Here is a 19,329-nt window from a genome sequence, read left to right on the forward strand (position 1 = left end):
CTTTTGCTGACATCCATGGGCACCAAGCACTCATGTAGTACACATGCATGCATATATGCAGGCAAAACACTCACAAAAATAAAATGATCCAACATAATATACTAGGGGCATTGTTAAAATAGCCCTAAAGGTGGGACAATGAAGCAGAATGTGTACATATAACAATACTCCACATTTCCTGCATCAGAGAAAACAGGGGAAGACAACACAAAAGCTCTTCCCATCCCCACAATACCAACAATCCTGAGACCTTGAAGAAGAGGCCTTTCATCAAACACAGTGACCAGCTTCTTGTAACCTGCTTTACTGAGCCCTGGGTGGTTAATCTGGTGAAAAGGTGAGACTCAATTGGAGAATAACCCAGGTCTAACTGAGGTCACTCAAACCTCCTATCCACAAAAATTGGAGTTTAGTAGAAGAGGAATGTACACTTATCTCCTAGGAGGGATTTGCATAGGACCAAAAGCAATACCTGAACCCTTTGTACACTCCACACTCAAAGTCCCCTTCATATTCTCTTTGGATTTTCCAAGCCAGTAAAGGAAAGAATTATCTGATTTGCATCCCCCAAGTCCTGATCACTAAGAAGAGGAGCCTGGGCAGTTTACTCACAAGTAGAGAAGGACCAGGCTGGTAGCCAGGAGCATCCAGGTTTCCATGGAAAAGTTCGGGATCAGGTCCATTGCTGCTTTCTTTAAACAAGTCTCTCTCCAAGTTTTACTCTCAATTTTGTGTGCTGCACCTTTCAGGGCTGAGCCTGCTGATCTCCCTTCCCTGCCCGGCTGTTTGTGACTCGGGAAAGCCACCCTGAAGAACTTAAGTACAGGGAAAGAGGTGGGGCTGAAATAGCAGCCAATGAACACACCTACAGTTCTGAGTCAGTGTACTCTCCACCCTAGCAGTTGGCAAAGAATCATGGGTGTGCCCGCTTGAATCTTTGAATTCATTTAGTAAGATATATCGACCAAAACTGAGGCCAGTGTTATCATTATCACTGAGTACAAAGGTTATTGCTTCTTATCAGAAACTCAGGTGAAATCATTGGCATTCTCTTATAGCATTTCTGTCCTAGTTCACTTTCTGTCATTGTGGGGGGAGGGAGAGAGAGAGAGAGAGAGAGAGAGAGAGAGAGAGAGAGAGAGAGAGAAAGAAGAAGAAGAAGAAGAAGAGGAAGAAGGAGGAGGAGGAGGAGGAGAAGGAGAAGAAGAAGAAGAAGAAGAAGAAGAAGAAGAAGAAGAAGAAGAAGAAGAAGAAGAAGAAGAAGAAGAAGAAGAAGAAGAAGAAGAAGAAGAAGAAAGAGAAAAGAAAAGCAGAATGACCAAAAACAACTTGGGGGAAAGGTTCATTTTGTATTACAACTTAGAGTCCATCATGAAGGAAAAGTTGGGACAGAAAGTCAAGGTACATATCTGAAGACAGCAACTGAAGCAGAGCCCACAGCTAACTAATGCTTCCTTCTTTCTCCTTATGGCTTGGTCAGCCTTCTTTTCTGTTCTGTTCTGTTCTGTTCTGTTCTGTTCTGTTCTGTTCTGTTCTGTTCTGTTCTGTTCTGTTCTTTTCCTGGGACTAACTCAAGTGCTCTGGGAGGACAGAATGCTTTCTTAACCACTGAGCCTTTCTCCAGCCTTTCAGCTTCCTTTCTTATCAAACCCAGAAGCACCTGCCTAGAGGTGACACTACCCACTGTGGTCTGGGCCCTCCCACATTAATCATTAATCAAGAATATTCCCCCACAGAGGTGCCTACAGGCCATTCTGGTGGAAGCAATTTCTGAACTGTGATTTCCTCTTCCTGGATACGACTAGGTTTGTGTCAACTTGAAAAAAGCTAAACAACCTTCTGTCCTTTTGTCCCAAGCTGCTTTAATTTCCAAGAACTTGAAATCCATCCAAATAGACACATGAAATGACCCAAAACAAGCTGATTCTTAAAAAAAAAAAAAACAAATAAAATAAAATTGAGAAACACTCAGGTAATCTGACAAAAAGAAAGAGGGGGAAGACACAAATTTTAAAAAATTAGAGATGAAAAGGTATCGTTATAACTGACGCCAAAGAAATCCAGAAGTTCATTAGGCATTGCTGTGGAAAAACTGTACTCAGGAAATCTGGATAACCCGAAAGAAATGGAAGGATTTCTAAATGCATGTCTTCCACCAGATATATTACAAGCCATGAGATCCTAATCAAAATCCTCCCATCAAAGAAAACCACAGGACCCAACAGATCTCCAACAATCTCATACCATTCCTCTTACCTTGTTCCATGATGTAGAAAGTGAAGATCCATTGCCAAATTCATTCTATGAAGTTGATATTATCCTGGTACAAAAACCTTGTAAAGACACATATAAAAAGCAAACTACAGACTAACTTATTTGATGGGTGTTAAGAGCAAAAATTCTGGACAAAATATTTGTAAGATGAGTTACAGAACACATTAAGAAGATTATACATTATAACCAAGTGGAAATCATCTCAGATGCAATATACACAATTCTCAACAAGTGCAAGGCACTGTATAAATAGACTTAAGGACAGAGACTACACAATCATTCCAATAAATACTGAAACACACGATTTCTTGATTAAAGTTCTAGTCTGGACACTTTAGGAATAGATGGAAACTGCCTTAAAATAATAAAGACAATATACGACAAAACTGTAGCCAACATTATATTAATGGAAACAAACTGAGAGCATTTCTTCTAGCATCAGTTACAAGACAGGGATGCTCACCTTCCCCTTCATTTAATATAGTGTTTGAAGTCTTGGCTATAGCAACTACACAAGAGAAAAACACAAGATGTCAAACTGTCCCTATTTGGAGGTGACATGATTCTTTACTTAAAATAGTCTGCGGAGGCTACAAGAAAACCCTTTAACGCTAATAAGTACAGTAAAGTTACAATATACAAAATCAATATGAGAAAACAACAGCCTTAAGTTACATCAACAATGTGCTCTTGAGGAAAAATTTTTGGAAAATTATCCTTTCAAAATAACCCCTCCCCACAAAAATAAGTATTTGGGAATATATCTAGCCAAAAAAGAAAAATGTCTCTACAATGAAGACTCTGAGGCACTGAAAAGAGAAATCACAGGATACAGTAAGCCATAGCAAAACCTTCCAGCACCCCTGGGCTGGCAGGATAAATACAGCAAAAACAGCTACACCATAAAAAATAATTTACAGATTTGATGCTATGGCTGGCAAAATTTTAATGTCATACTTTATCGATTTGGGGAAAACAATATAAGCATCATATGGAATTACAATGAGAATGAATATCCTAGACAATTCTAAAGAGTGCTAACACGATACCCTAACTCTGATATACCATACTATCAAGCAGTAGTAATCAGCACAGTCTGGCATTGACATAAACAGAGGCAAGAAATCTAATGGAATAGAACAGAGATCCCAGAAACAAACCAACAAAGGAGCTATGCCTGCTTAGTTTTTGACAATTGGAGCAAAAATATATGCTGGCGAAATAAAAACCCATTTGAAAAATGGTGTTGGCCAAACCAGGTGTGCAACAGCAGAAGAATAAATTTTGATCTATATCTTTTACATTGTACAAATATTAATTCAAAATTAAAACTTCTAGAAGAACACATGGGGAATACTCTTTGAGACATTGGGGTAGCCAACAAGTTTCTGAACAGAACATTAGCAAGACAGGAACTAACCCAAACTATCAACAGACTACAGAAAAATTAAAAAGTTTCTACACATCAAAGGAAACTATTATCAGAGAAAACAGACAGCCCACAAAGTGGAAGGAAATCCTCACCATCGATACTACAGACAAGGGACTAATAACCAGAATAGAATATACAAAGAACTACAGAAGATGAATACTAAAGACATAAAACTGTCAATCAGCAAATGGGCAACTAAAATTAACATATGTTTTTTTTTAAAAAGAAAACACAAAATGGACAATAACTATTTTAAAAAGTATTCAGTTTCTCTAACCATCAGGGACATGCAAATCAAAACTAAACACCTCACCCTAGTCAGAATGGCGACCATCAACAAATTAGACAAGTACTGGAGATATGGGGAGAGAGGAATCTGTATGGCTGGAGTGGAAATCACAGAAATCACTTTGGAGGCTTCTTAAGACGTTAAAACTACAAACTACCACATGACCCAGCTCTTTCAGTCTTGGACTTATATCCAGACAACTCAATTCTCTACCATAGAAATATTTGCACTTCCTTGTTTACTGCTGCTTCATCCACTATAGCAAAGAACTGGAACAGCATAGGTACCCATAGATAAATGGGTGGATCATGACAAAGTAGTTGCATATATAAAATAGAATACTATTCAGCTATAAAGAAAAATGAAATCACAAAATTTGTAGAAAATGTACGAACTTAAAATGTATAAGAGTAGGTGATGTCACACTCTCTCAGAGGGAAAAATAAGCCACATAGTCTCCTTCATGAACAAATCCCAGCCTAATACATACATATGTAAACAAATGTACATGTGGGAGCCGTATAACATCTAGAAAGGATAACAAGAAAAGGTCAATACTAGGTGGTAAAGAAGGACCTGAGAGGCAGATAAGGACCCTCAAATCACGAGAGAAGATTAAAAGATCATTCTTTCTCTAATCTCAACTTTGTCACTGATCTTTCAGGCTTTGGTGATGGATATGTGCAGAAAGTATAATTGATATCCAAAGTGTAAAATCTACTGTGAAGCTCCAGGGCTTCAGAATGGCTGTTCTAACTGTATAAAAGTTCACATAGATGTGTAGACTTTAGGTCTGTTTAATTTTGGATGTGTGTATTATTTATTTCCAAGTTCTTCACCTTAAAGTTTTTATTAGAAAAAGATATTTAATTTAGACGCTGAAATTTCTATTCATTTTTAAAAAAAAATTTTTGTACAAGTTAAAAGACAAGGATCAAGTCTTCCCCATCAAGGTGGAAAGCCAAACTAGAGAAATAGTGGGGACTAACAGGAATGAAGGTAACAGAGAAGGGGCAAAGTGAGGATGGGATGGACTCAAAATACAATATATGCTTATATGAGAATGCCTGTGTAGCCCTGTATCATGTAGAGCAAATGTGCTAATAAACATTTTAAAGCATTAGAGCTGCCCCCCAAATCTCACAATAACAGGAAGAAAACTTTTACTCTTTCCTAGAGCCATTTGCTAAAAAGGACATCTTGTCCCCGATGTGAACTTTATTGTCACCTTTATAAAAAAATCAGGTAGGTGTGTTCTATGCACGGATCAAAGAGCAAAGGGCACCCTCCAAGAGTTTCAGGTTATTGTGTCCTGAAATTAGATTAGAGACACATAGATAGTGATAAAAAATATATATAGACAGTGTGAGAGATAAGAAAGGAAAAGACTATCAAGAATAGAAATACAGAAATGGCTCAGAGAGCTGGGAAGGAAGGGCCCAAGGCTCAAAGGCCCTGGGCCATGAAAGTCCCCCTCCCTTATAGATTATTTACATGGTGCTTTCTGTATTTTTGTGGAGGTGTGTGTGTGTGTGTGTGTGTTCACATTCTGTTTTGTTGCACGCAGCCCATGGTCAAAGGGTGTGGTGCTTTGGGTGAGAATGGTCCCTGTAGACTCATATCTGGATGCTTTTTCCACAGCTAGAACTGTTTGGAAAGGATTAGGAGGCATATCCTTATTAGAGGAGGTTTGTCACTGAAGTGGATTTTTAGTTGCCTAGAACCCACACCATTCACAGTGTGTTCTCTCTCTCTCTTTCTCTCTCTCTCTCTCTCTCTCTCTCTCTCTCTCTCTCTCTCTCTCTCCTTTCATATTGCCACTTGACCTTCTCTTGACTTTGGATCAGATGTAAATTCTCAACTACTACTGCTCCAGTGCCATGACTACCTGCTGCTCTGCACCGTGGTGTTCATGGACGAAGTCTCTGAAACTGTAAGCAAGCTCCCAATTAAATTTCCTTTTCTGTTATAAGTTGCCTTGGCCATGGAGTCTCTTCATAGTAGTCAAACAGTAATTAAGAAAGAGGGCCCCGTGGAAGGAGTTACAGAGACAAAATTTGGAGCTGTGACTAAAGGATGGACCATCTAGTGATTGCCATATCCAGGGATCCATCCCATAATCAGCTTCCAAACGCTGACACCATTGCATACACTAGCAAGATTTTGCTGAAAGGACCCAGATAGAGCTGTCATTTGTGAGACTATGCCGGGGCCTAGCAAACACAGAAGTGGATGCTCACAGTCAGCTATTGGATGGATCACGGGGCCCCCAATGGAGAAGCTAGAGAAAGTATCCAAGGAGTTAAAGGGATCTGCAATCCTATAGGTGGAACAACATTATGAACTAACCAGTACCCCAGAGCTCTTGACTCTAGCTGCATATGTATCAAAAGATGGCCTAGTCAGCCATCACTGGAAAGAAAGGCCCATTGGGCTTGCAAACTTTATATGCCCCAGTACAGGGGAACGCCAGGGCCAAAAAGGGGGAGTGGGTGGGTAGGGGAGTGTGGGGGGGTGGGTATGGGGGGACTTTTGGGAGAGCATTGGAAATGTAAATGAGGAAAATACCTAATAAAAAATTTAAAAAAAAAGAAAGAGGGGGTTTGTTCCATCATTCTATAATTTGTTTTTCCATATGTCAATCCTGATGCCTCTGGATGCTCCTTCTCTTCTGTTCTCCTATATCAGATGTAGCTGCATAGGATTTATTGCTACCTCCTGTCCTGTGTTCTTATCACTGCGAGGAAAACGGGTTGAACCAGAGATCAGCACGCTAAGCAAAATAAACCGGATTTAGAAACATTGCAAACGGTTTCTTTCCCGTTTTTTACTTTATTTTCAGTTATACTGGGAGTGACTGAATGAGTTGCACACCCATATATAGGGACCTGCAGGAGACAGAAGAATACACTAGGTCCCCTAGAACTGGAGGTACAGGCAGCCATGAGCCTCTCAATATGGATGTTGGGCATCAAACTCCAGTAAGAGTAGAAAGTGCTCTTAACCATTTAGTCATCTCTCTAGGCTCCACATAGAAAAAAAAATATATTTATAAAGGAATAAAGATGGGACCAACAGGGGGGTAACAAGTTTGATTAATGAGAGAAAATATGATGAAAGGATCATGTAAAATTTCATGCCAAACTCCCTTATATTTTTATACAACGTATATACACTAATTTTTTTTTAAAGCCAAGTGTACTGGCTGGTTTTGTGTGTCAACTTGACACAGCTGGAGTTATCCCAGAGAAAGGAGCTTCAGTTGAGGAAATGCCTCCATGAGATCCAACTGTAACGCATTTTCTCAATTAGTGATCAAGGGGGAAAGGCCCATTGTGGGTGGGACCCTCTCTGGGCTGGTAGTCTTGGTTCTATAAGAGAGCAGGAGAAACGATGGCAGGCGCGGAGAAAAATGCTGTTGGGATGAAAGAGGTTCTGGCTGAGGCAGCAGCCATTCTAGAACCTGTAGGCTTGCAGGAAGAAGCAGAGCTGCCTGCCAAGGTCATGGAGGAGTTTATGAGGAACTCTCGGAAGAAAGACAAGCTGCTGCTTTGTAGCCAGCTTCAAGTAGTGAACTTCTTACAGGCTCTTCTGGCTCAGGAGGCTACTGACCAGAACCCCGATGCTTTGGCTTCTGAAGATGCAAGTCGGCAAAAGGCAACTGAAACTAAGGAGCCGTGGACGGACATGAAGGCCACATACATGGTTCACGTGGATGTCATAAAATGTGCCCTGTTTGAGGCCTTACCCCAGGTTAAAGAGGCTCACAGGAAGTACGCAGAGCTTCAGAAGGCTTTTGAGCAACTCGAGGCTAAGAAGTGAGTCCTTGAGGAGAAACTTCAGCTGGCTCAGAAGCAGTGGGTGCTGCAACAGAAGCGTCTGCAGAATCTGACGAAGATTTCTGCAGAGGTCAAGAGGTGCTGGAAGAGGGCTCTGGAGAAGCTTGACGGATCCCATCGGGCACTGGAAACCTTGAAGCAGCAAGCAGGACAGGAACAGGGGAAGCTGCAGAGGAACCAGGGCTACCTCCAGCTGCTGTGTTCCCTGCAGCATAAGCTGGTCATTTGTGAGGGCAAGGCTGAGGACAAAGATGTCAGGGCGAGCCCTTACAGCCAAGTCCAAATCTCCTTAAAGGGATAAAGAAGAGCACTGGTTTGGCCTGGAACACCTTTTCTACTGAGAATGAGAAGTGGCATGATGTACTTATAGCTTGACAAGTGAGATGGCTTAATGATGTCTTCAAGAGCTAAGGAGAAGGGACTGAAAGAAATTTAGTTAAGATTGAAAGCTGGTTGCGAAGCAGATCTTCAGGATGGACATAGTGAGATGCAGCAAACCTGTACTTTGCCTGAAGAACCTGCAACAAGACTTTGTGGCCTGGATTGTTGACCCACTGCATGGATATGGACTTTCTGGGGAACCTTAGATTGTTGGAAACATTTATGGGAATAGGAATCTTTCATTAAATACCTCCATTTTAAAAACAAAACAAAACAAAACAAACAAACAAACAAACAAACGAGAGAGAGCAGGCTGAGCAAGCCAGGGGAAGCAAGCCAGTAAAGAACATCCCTCCATGGCCTCTGCATCAGCTCCTGCTCCCTGCCCTGCTTGATTTCCAGTCCTGACTTCCCTGGTGATGAACAGCAGTATGGAAGCGTACGCCAAATAAACCCTTTCCTCCCCAAACTGTTTCTTGGTCATGATGTTTATGCAGGAATAGGAGCCCTGACTAAGACACCAAGTAATTTGTATTGGGACAGTAGGAAAGCTGTCTTTAGGGTGTCTTGGGTTTGGGCTGCACCTCACCCATCAGGACAGGCTCAATGGTGTAAAAATATAAAGTCATTTGAAAGATTGCTTTGAGAGCTTCAAGGCAGCATGCTCACACAAAGCAACCTTGTTGTATGACAGTGGAAGGACAACCTTTTTCTGAGGAGATGGAACATTAACACAAGTGCCTATTGACCCCAGATAAGGAACTGATGGCAGACCAAAATAACAATTACAGAAAAGTTCAACTTGGCAAGCCAGCTGGTTTATTGGGATTCCTTGCAGGAGTGGTGGTGAGAAGTTCCTTATATAAGCCTGGATAGCTCTAGGATTTCACCCAGAGCAAAAAAAATAAACTTGAACCCTGAAACCCTCTGTACATCTTTCAGGCAACTGAATGAGCAATCTCCTGTTGTCAGTAAGCCTTACTGTTTATAAAACTTTGAGAAGGGGAGACCTCGTTCATCTGATCAATTTCAAGGACTAACAGAGACTTTTGAGTTGTTCAGTTTCTGAGACTTAATGAGCCTCCCTTTAGAATTTTCTGAGCCTGAGTTTTAAGGTGTTTCCTTCCAGGATAGAATGACTCAGAGAAAATTGCTACACAGACAACCCAAGCAAGTGTTTCTCCACATTCAGCCATCTGGATAGGATGCCACAGCTCCGATCAAAATTTAACCACTGTATCTGTTAGCAGAACTTGTCAGCATCTGAATTTCATAGGAATGCAGATGGTAAGAATTGTGTGCAGGTGGCACAGAGGTTCCCGTGATGCTTCACAGGAAAGCCAGAGATCGTGTTCAGGTCGTGATCCCTATAGGCGGGTCCTGAAAAGGCAGCAACAGGTGAAACTACTGTGAGACTGAAAGTGATGCTGTAGTAGAGACCCACAGATGTTAGAGATGAGCATCGACAACATCCGCTGAGAAGAGACAGGGGCAGTCAGCAAAGGGTCACATGGATGGACATCATGGATGTCCCTAAAACCCAAGGGCAGGATTGTGTATGCTACCATGTGACCTGAATGACAGATATGGACCCAGAGGACTTGACTCAAGGACCAATGTCTGAATGTCATACGGATGCTGTTTTCTAGGAGCTGACTACATGAACCGGTGTCCTCTTTTGTAAGAGCAGCATCTCTGTAGGGGAAGGGGAGCTAGATTGAAATTGTCCATGTGGCCCACCTCTGGAACCTCTGGGATGACAGAGGCCTACACAAAGATAAATAAGGAAAGAAATGGAGGTGAGCTTGGATATTAAAGGCATACATAGGGATCTGAGGACATCAGATGATTCATGGTTGAAACCCCACTTTTTTGGGAGTTGGGGTTTGCGAGACATAGTTTCTCTGTGTAGCCCTGGCTGTCCTGGAACTCACTCTGTAGACCAGGCTGGCCTCAAACTCAGAAATCCACCTGTCTCTGCCTCCCAAGTGCTGGGATCAAAGGTGTGTGCCACCACTGAAACCCCACTTAATTCTCATACATTTCTGTCACTTTTTTACTTCACCATCCAATGTCAAATACAGTCATGCTGCCATACCCACTTTACAGGTATTAAAACTGAGTTTCAGTGACAATCAGCAGCTTTGCAATAGCAATTTTTAATTATTAATTTTTCAGACCGTTTTCATTGTATGTATGTGAGTGTTTTACCTCATATGTATACATTTCCAGAAAGAGTATGCCTGATGATCTAGGAAATCAGGCGAAGGTGTCAGATCCAGCAGAATCAGAATCACAGGTGGTTGTTTTGAGCCACCAGGTGGATGCTGGAAACTGAACCTGGGTCCTCTGTAAGAACAAGTATTCTTCTGAGTCATCATCTCTCCAACACCACATACCAACTTTTATGGCCACTAAAACATCATATATTAAGTGAACATGGAAGGAGATTTAGAATTCCTCTAGTTGAGAGTGGCTGAGATATGATTCAATTGATAGAGTGCTTGCCTATCATGCCCAAAGCCCTGGATTTGGTTCAAGCACTACATATAACCTGGTCTGATGTCACAAACGTGTAATTCTTGGGGAAGTAAAGGATCAGAAGTTCAAGGTCACCCTTTGCTACATAGTAAGTTTGAGACTAACCTGACATACATGAGACTCTGACTTTCAAAAAAAAAATGGGGGTTGAGTGATGGCTTAGTCAATAAAATGGCTTCCACACAAGCGTCAAGACATGAGTTCAACCGGTTTCTCTTCCAGAGGTCCTGAGTTCAATTCCCATCAACCACATGGTGGCTCACAACCATCTGTAATGGGATCTGATGCCCTCTTCTGGTCTGTCTGAAGACAGCGACAGTGTAATCAGTTACATAAAATAAACAAATCTTTAAAAAAAAAAAAAAAAGGCATGAGTTCAGATGCTCAGAACATATGTAAAAGCCACATACAACTGTGTGCCTGTAGTGAAGACAGGCAGATCTCTTGGGATCTGCCAAGCCTAATTAGATGGATGAAAGATACTGTTTCAAAAAGTAAAGATGAAGAATATAGAGAGATGATTCTGTAGGTAAGAGCATTTATTGGTATTACTATTATCATTATTATTATTAGACATGATCCTAGTCTGCAGCCCTGACTGTCCTCAACACCATCATATAGGCCAGAAGTCTGACATCTAACACCCAGAAATCTACCCACCTCTGCCTCCCAAGGGCTGGGATGAAAAACATGGGCCACTACACAGGGCATGTTTGCTGTTCTTGCAGAAAATGGGAATTCAATTTCCAGCACTCATCACAGGTGACCTGTATCTCCAGCTCCAGGAGACCTAGAGATTTGGGTCTCCATCTGGAACTGCATACACATGGCATATAAACATAGACATAAGTATACAGATAAGTAATAATAAAATAATCTTTAAAAATTAAAGGTGGAAAATGATTGGGAAAGCTAACTGATGTCGATCCGAGGACACATGTTCTCACATGCACTCATACCTGCACACATGCGTGTAAATACAACACATACACACAGAGAATTGTTGTAGTACTCTAACAGTGTATCCCACTTGCTCATGAAGATCTCTTTAGGAACCAGCTAAATATTCAATATTGCAACAGCAATTTGGTTGAAGTTCAAATTCTTGACTGTCAGTCCCCCTTCAGCAGACTCCACATGTGTCTTCCAGAACTAATACCCAATCTCAAACAGAACAAATCAAGAGTCAGTCGAGTCAAGCACCATAAAGGACAGTATGTACAAGCTCCCTTTCTATGCTCCCAAACAAAGAACACAGAATACGTGAAAGAGACTACTGTGTCCTATATATTGACAACTTAATTAGCTCATCCAAATTCAAAGCCTTTTTCATACTTTTAAAATGTAAAACCAGGCTAGGGGAAAACCTCAATGAGTAAAAATGCTCACCATATAAATTTGAGAATATAAATCAGAACCCCTAAAGTCCGATCATAAAAATCTATGGGATGGGAAACAAAGACAGGAGGACCCCTCGGAGTTACTGGCCTGTCAGTATAGCCAAATCAGCATGCTCCTGATCCAGGGAGAAACCCTGCCTCAAAAAGTGGGGTAGAGAGCAATTGAGGAAGACATTTGATATTGACTCTGGACCCCAAATATGCACTCACACACAAATGCATACACGCACACACACACACACACACACACACACACACAAATGCAAACAGATACAACTACATTCAAACATACAAATACATATAAAATGTAAAACCTTTCTGGAACTAACCATGTTTTGCTCTGAAAACCAGAATTTAGTTAAGAGGATCTTGTAATTATATGTAATATGACTTTTTCTGCCCTATTCAACTACCAGCCTATACTCTGACAGTATGGGATAGCCTAGTATTTCTTGAGACTAAAACCCAGGCAGAATTAAGGATAAACCAATGTGTAAAGTCTGAGCCTATGAAAGGAAGAATGCCCAGGAGAGGTATTGCTGGATCCTCTGATAGTACTGTGTCCAATTTTCTGAGGAACTGCCAGAATGATTTCCAGAGTGGTTGTACCAGCTTGCAATTCCACCAGCAATGGAGGAGTGTTCCTCTTTTTCCACTGCTACGCACACTCCAGTGAAGTTTGCTTGACAGGCCGCGAGGCCTGGGAGAACTCACGAGGCAAAGAGTTTCACGGAAACTCACCTCCTGGAACTTTGGCATTCTCATAACCCATATACTCATACCCTCTCCCCATGTTAGTCTGGTGTATGGATCCATGTGCTCTCTTTTAGTATTATCTTATCATAAGCGCCTTTTGAGACTGAATTCTGACATAGCTAAGCCTTCGCCAGTGTTCCAATGTCCCAGAAAGACCTTGAAGCTGACAAACTTGGAATTCAGTAGGAATTCAGTGAGAAGATTACCTATTCAGTACCATTCAAACTTACTTCTAGTAGAGACAGTGAAACTAATTAGGCATTACAAAGAACCAAGCCAGAATAGCTCAGGGCTGGTCTGCCGAGTGTTTACTTGGGACAATAGCCAGTCTTACCCAGACAGGGGAATTCACAATGGCCTAGTGAACAGGTGGGTTCACCATGAAAGAGTTAGGGAATCCCCCTGAGACAGGTTTCTTCACTTGGCCCAAAGAAACAGCATAAATCAAGCATTTACTAAGAAGCCCTGGTGGTGGACTTAACAATAGACTAGCTTTACACCTGGCTCCCTTCTTAGTGGCAGCGGCCTGGTCCCTGCCTTCTTTTGATGTATATATTCCTTTTGTATTGGGTCACTGTAACTCAGTGGATGAATCTCGCCTGGTTTCTTGTTATTCTTCTGTATAAAAAGTTCGATGCTTGACTTGACAAATTACATTCAGATTCTACACAATCTCCTGTGTGCATCTGTCTGTCATTTTCACTGACTCCTTGCCCATCTGCACCCATCCTAGGCAGACATAGGGATCCAGAGGGTCTGCAGCACTCCACATCCTCGCCAGCATCTGCTCTCACCTGAATTTTTTATCTTAGCCATTCTGACTGGTGTGAGGTTGAATCTCAGGGTTGTTTTGATTTGCATTTTTCCTGATGATTAAGGATATCGAACATTTTTTCAGGTGCTTCTCATCCATTCGATATTCCTCAGTTGAGAATTCTTTGTTTAGCTCTATGCCCCATTTTTAATGGGGTTATTTGGTTTTCTGGAGTCCATCTTCTTGAGTTCTTTATATATATATTGGATATTAGTCCCCTATCTGATTTAGGATTGGTAAAGATCCTTTCCCAATCTGTTGGTGGCCTTTTTGTCTTATTGACAGAAGCTTTGCAGTTTCATGAGGTCCCATTTGTCAATTCTCGATCTTACAGCACAAGCCACTGCTGTTCTATTCAGGAATTTTTGCCCCTGTGCCCATATCTTTGAGGTTTTTCCCCACTTTCTCCTGTACAAGTTTCAGTGTCTCTGGTTTTATGTGGAGTTCCTTGATCCACTTAGACTTGACCTTAGTACAAGGAGATAAGAATGGATCAATTCGTGTTTTTCTATATGATAACTGCCAGTTGTGCCAGCACCATTTGTTGAAAATTCTGTCTTTTTTCCACTGGATGGTTTTAGCTCCCTTGTCAAAGATCAAGTGACCATAGGTGTGTGAGTTCATTTCTGGGTCTTCAATTCTATTCCATTGGTCTATCTGTCTGTCGCTATACCAGTACCATGCAGTTTTTATCACAATTGCTCTGTAGTACAGCTTTATGTCAGGCATGGTGATTCCACCAGAGGTTCTTTTATCATTGAGAAGAGTTTTTGCTATCCTAGGTTTTTTTGTTATTTCAGATAAATTTGCAAATTACCCTTTCTGACTCAGTGAAGAATTGAGTTGGAATTTTGATGGGGATTGCATTGAATCTGTAGATTGCTTTTGGCAAGATAGCCATTTTCACTCTATTGATCCTGCCAATCCATGAGCATGGGAGATCTTTCCATCTTCTGTGATCTTCTATGTTCATAGCAGCCTTATTTATAATAGCCTGATGCTGGAAAGAACCCAGATGTCCCTCAACAGAGGAATGGATACAGAAATGTGATACATTTACACAATGGAGTACTACTCAGTTATTAAAAAGAATGAATTTATGAAATTCCTAGGCAAATGGATGGATCTGGAGGGTATCATCCTGAGTGAGGTAACCCAATCACAAAAGAACTCACATGATATGCACTCACTGATAAGTGGGTTTTAGCCCAGAAACTTAGAATACTCAAGATACAACTTGCAAAACACATGAAACTCAAGAAGAAGGAAGAGCAAAGTGTGGACACTTTGCCCCTTCTTAGAATTGGGAACAAAACACCCATGGAAGGAGTTACAGAGACAAAGTTTGGAGCTGAGATGAAAGGATGGACCATCAAAACACTGCCCCACCCAGGGGTCCATCCCATAATCAGCCACCAAACACAGACACTATTGCAAGCACCAGCAAGATTTTGCTGAAGGGACACTGATATAGCTGTCTTTTGTGAGGCTAAGCCAGTGCCTGGCAAACACAGAAGTGGATGTTCACAGTCAGCTATTGGATGGAACACAGGGCCCCCAATGGAGGAGCTAGAGAAAGCACCCAAGGAGCTGAAGGTGTCTGCAACCCTATAGGTGGAACAACAATATGAACTAACCAGTACCCCCAGAGCTCGTGTCTCTAGCTGCATTTTTAGCAGAAGATGGCCTAGTCACTATCATTGGGAAGAGAGGCCCCTTGGTATTGTAAACTTTATATGCCCCAGTACAGGGGAAACACCAGGGCCAAGAAGTGGGAGTGGGTGGATAGGGGAGCGGGGTTGGGGGAGGGTATAGGGGACTTTCGGGATAGCATTTGAAATGTAAATGAATTAAATATCTAATTAATAATTGGAGGAAAAAGAAAAGACAGGAAAAAAAGGAAGGAAGAATGCTTTTGCGAACCTTGTTCTATATAAGGTAATAACTTTCAACATGAAGAAACATGTACAGTAAGAACTAAGCTGAAGAGGTCAAGGCAGATACTATGTACCAGAAGTTCATCCTGACCTCTGACGTTTGTTGACCCATTCACTGCCTACCTTTAACCTGCAGCTACAAGTACTTAGTGAGACAGATGACTCACACCCAGGCAGAAGACTTAGGTGAGTAACAGAGAATGCAGCCATGATTGGAGATAGGAACAGATGATAACTATAGGACATTGAACTGAAATTAATCACGCAAGTATTAAAAGCATACAACCTTATCAATAATGAATTTGTTTATCTTTTCCTGTGTTCCTGACAAGTCAAAGTTCAATTTTTAATAATAAAGAAAGTATTGGGCCTAGACATAAATATAATCATGCTTATTGATCTGTTACCAGTTTTAGTACAAAAACCTGGGCTCTGGGAATCCCATAAGGGAGCCGCCTATCCCCCACATGATAAGTGAAATGAATAGAGGTGAAGACAAAGGAGGGAGAATTCATCCCTGAGGTCATAAGAACAGATAAAAGAATTCATTGACTCCAAGTCTGTCTTCTAAGGGCTAACAGGAGCTTTTGGAGTGTGTGTGTGTGTGTGTGTGTGTGTGTGTGTGTGTGTGTTACAGTGCTCATATGGATATCAGAGGACAGCTTATAAAAACGTATGTTCTCTCCTTTCACTGTGTAGTTCCCATGGACGGAACTCAGGTCTTCAGACTTGGCCACAAGTGCCTTTACCCACTGAGCACATTAGATTCAAATTTCATAAGTCACAATCTTTTTTTATATTTATTTTTAATTAAGTGTATGGTGGGGTGCAGCAAGGGTGCACATGCATGAAATTACTCATGCAGGCCAGAAGAGGGAGACAGATCCCCTGCAGCTCTAATTAAAGGTCGTTGTCTGCAGTCAGAACCAGATGCTGGGAATTAGGTCCTCCGAAAGAGAAATACACATTCTTAACCATTGAGCCATTGCTCCAGTCCCACCCGTTTCCTTCTTTAGATATATTCTTTTTTTTTATGTGTGTGAGTGTTGTGCCTGCATCTGTATATGCACATCACATGCACGCTTAGTGCCCATGGGGGTAAGGCAAGAATGTTGAAAACCCTCAAACTGGAGTTACAAATGGTTGTGAACCATTATGTGGGTACTGAAAACAGAGCCCAAGTGCTCTGTAAAAGCAAAAAGTACTCTTAACAGCTAATCCATCTCTCTAGTACTCTACCCATTTTTAACGTATGTGTGCACAGGAGCACATGTGAATACATGCATGTACAGGGGGCTTCATAGGGGCTCACAGAGACTGAAGCAGCAACCATGGAGCCTACATGAGTCTGCACTAGGTCCGCTGCAGGTTATTTATGTTGGGGGTTTTGTGGGACTCCTAACAGTGTGAGTAGGGTTGTCACTGACTCGTTTGCCTGCTCTTAGGACCCTTTTCCTACTACTGGGGACTGCTACAGTGAGACAAACCTACTTTATTGTTTCAGTAATAGGGTATACAAGGACTTTTAGGCATACAGGTGTAAAGGGCTAATTGGGCATAACATCATATGGGCAGGAAGAACTGGTTGGTTGTAATACAGCACCTAATTATCCTGTGGGCAAGAAGTCAGAATGGGACTTGTGCACTGAGTTACACAGCAATTGCAGAGAGCTCTCTACAAGTAGGTCATTTTTTTTTTCCAGACAAGATCAGCCACCTGTACTAAGGGACATTCTCCAGACAAAGGCAGAAAAAGAAAAGCCCCAATGAGAAAGGAAGAGACCATTTTATGCAGAGCTCAGAAATCCATCTAGACATGAAGGACCTTGAAGGCAAGGTTGCACCACAATGCACGTGTGTGCACATATTTGTATGTGCAGAGGTGCACATGAGGGGAAGGAGTCCATGTGCATGTGTGCGTGTGCTTGCGGAGGCCCAAGGGTGGCACTGAGAGGCTTATTTCATTGCTCTCCTCCTTTTCTAATTTGATTTCACTCGCTGTAGTTAAAAACTCCAACCAAAAGCAACTTAGGGGAGGAAAAGTTTGTTTGGCTTATAGTTCCAGACCACCGTCCACCTTTGAGGGAAGTCAGGACAGGATGCCAATACGGAAACGTAAGGCAGGAGCTATTATGGAAGGGATACTTCTTGCTGCTTCTTCACAGGCTTGTTTGCAGACCTATGCTTCACTAGTTGTATACAGCCCAGGACCACCTGTCCAAAGAATGGTGCTGCCCACAGGGACATGAGCCCTACATCCATTAATAATCAAGACAATCTCTCTCTCTGTGTGTGTCTTTCTCTCTGTCTCTCTGTCTCTGTCTCTGTCTCTCTCTCTCTCTCTCTCTCTCTCTCTCACACACACACACACACACACACACACACTCATACACCCCCACACACACACTTGTACCTAAAGGCCAATAGTATCTGGTAATTCCTCAATTGAGTTTTTTTCCTTTCATACTACTCCAGGTTGAAAATTAAAGCTAATAAGACTCCTACCAATGGGGGAATATGGAGCCTGAACAGGCCATCTCCTATAACTAGGCAAGACTTCCAGTGGAGGGATTGGGAGACCAACCCAGCCACAAAACATTCAATCTACAGTTTAATTTGTCCTGCCTACAAGATGTGAGGGGTAAAGCTGATACAGAACTTGTGTGAGTAGCCAACCAATGACTGGTCCAACTTAAGACACATACCAAGAGTAGGATTCCACACATAGGACACTCCCTGGAAGACCAGAAATCAGAGGTGGGATAGCCCAGAGACCTAGAATAGAACCCAACATGACCAGTGAAAGCAAAAAACAAACAAACAAACAAAAAGTCAATGAGATGATTCCTAATGCTCTTCTGCTATAATTGCTCGACTTAGTCATCATCAGAGAAGCTTCATCCAACAGCTGGTGGAAACAGATGCAGAGATCCACAGCTTGGGGAATCTTGTGGGAGAAGGGTATAAAGGATTGAAAGAGTCAGAGGGGTAAAGGACACCACAAGAAAATCAACAGAGTCAATTAACCTGGGTACATAGAGGCTCACAGAGACTGGACCAACAATCAGGGAGCTTACATGGGTCTGACCTAGGTTCTCTGCATATGTTATGGCTGTGTACCTTGGTGTTCTTGAGGGACTCTTAACAGTGAGAACACGGCCTGTCCCTGAGCCTTTTGTCTGCTTTTGGAACTCTTTTCCTCCTACTGGGTTGCCTCCTCCAGCCTTAAAATGAGGGGTGGTGCCTAGTCTTTTTGCAACTTGAGATGCCATGTTTGGTTGATATCCCCGGGAAGCTTGCCCTTTTCCGAAGGGAAAGGAGGAGTGGATCAGGGTGGGGTAAGGGACTGGGAAGGGGGTACTTCAGGCTGGACATAATATATGAAAGAAGAATAAATTAATATAAACTTTAAAAGTAAGGCTAACCAACATCACCTCATATACTTAAGCAAGGGCTTTCAGTTGAACCCAGAGTGAAACAATACAGCTAGTCTCATTAGCCAGATAGTTCTAAGCATCCCCTCTCTCTGCCTTCCAAGGACAGAATGGCTGGAGGGCTGCCACACCCACATGACTTTTGAGGATCTCAACTCCAGTCATCCCCACAGCCCTGGTTGATTTCTTTAATTCTACAGATTAATAAGGTTTTCTCTGATATCACAACACA

The 19,329-nt window shown here is 41.9% G+C and overlaps 1 protein-coding gene and 1 pseudogene across 1 annotated transcript in view; one reads left to right on the forward strand and one right to left on the reverse strand.

Annotated features, from left to right (window-relative positions):
- The window catches only part of LOC110294771 (cytochrome P450 3A13), a 54,960-nt gene that overhangs the window by 26,630 nt on the left and 9,001 nt on the right, over nt 1-19,329 (reverse strand). Inside the window, exons 5-6 of the mRNA XM_021163231.3 lie at nt 2,257-2,333; nt 613-815 (exon numbers count right to left, since the gene is read on the reverse strand). Coding sequence (XP_021018890.1) covers nt 613-683 — 71 coding nt within the window. The 5' untranslated portion in view covers nt 684-815; nt 2,257-2,333. The remainder of the gene's footprint in view (nt 1-612; nt 816-2,256; nt 2,334-19,329) is intronic.
- Nucleotides 7,389-8,127, forward strand: LOC110294980 (outer kinetochore KNL1 complex subunit ZWINT pseudogene; annotated as a pseudogene).

This window comes from Mus caroli, unplaced genomic scaffold, assembly GCF_978045245.1.
Source record: "Mus caroli unplaced genomic scaffold, Mus_caroli_1 scaffold_4, whole genome shotgun sequence".
Classification (NCBI taxonomy): Eukaryota; Metazoa; Chordata; class Mammalia; order Rodentia; family Muridae; genus Mus; species Mus caroli.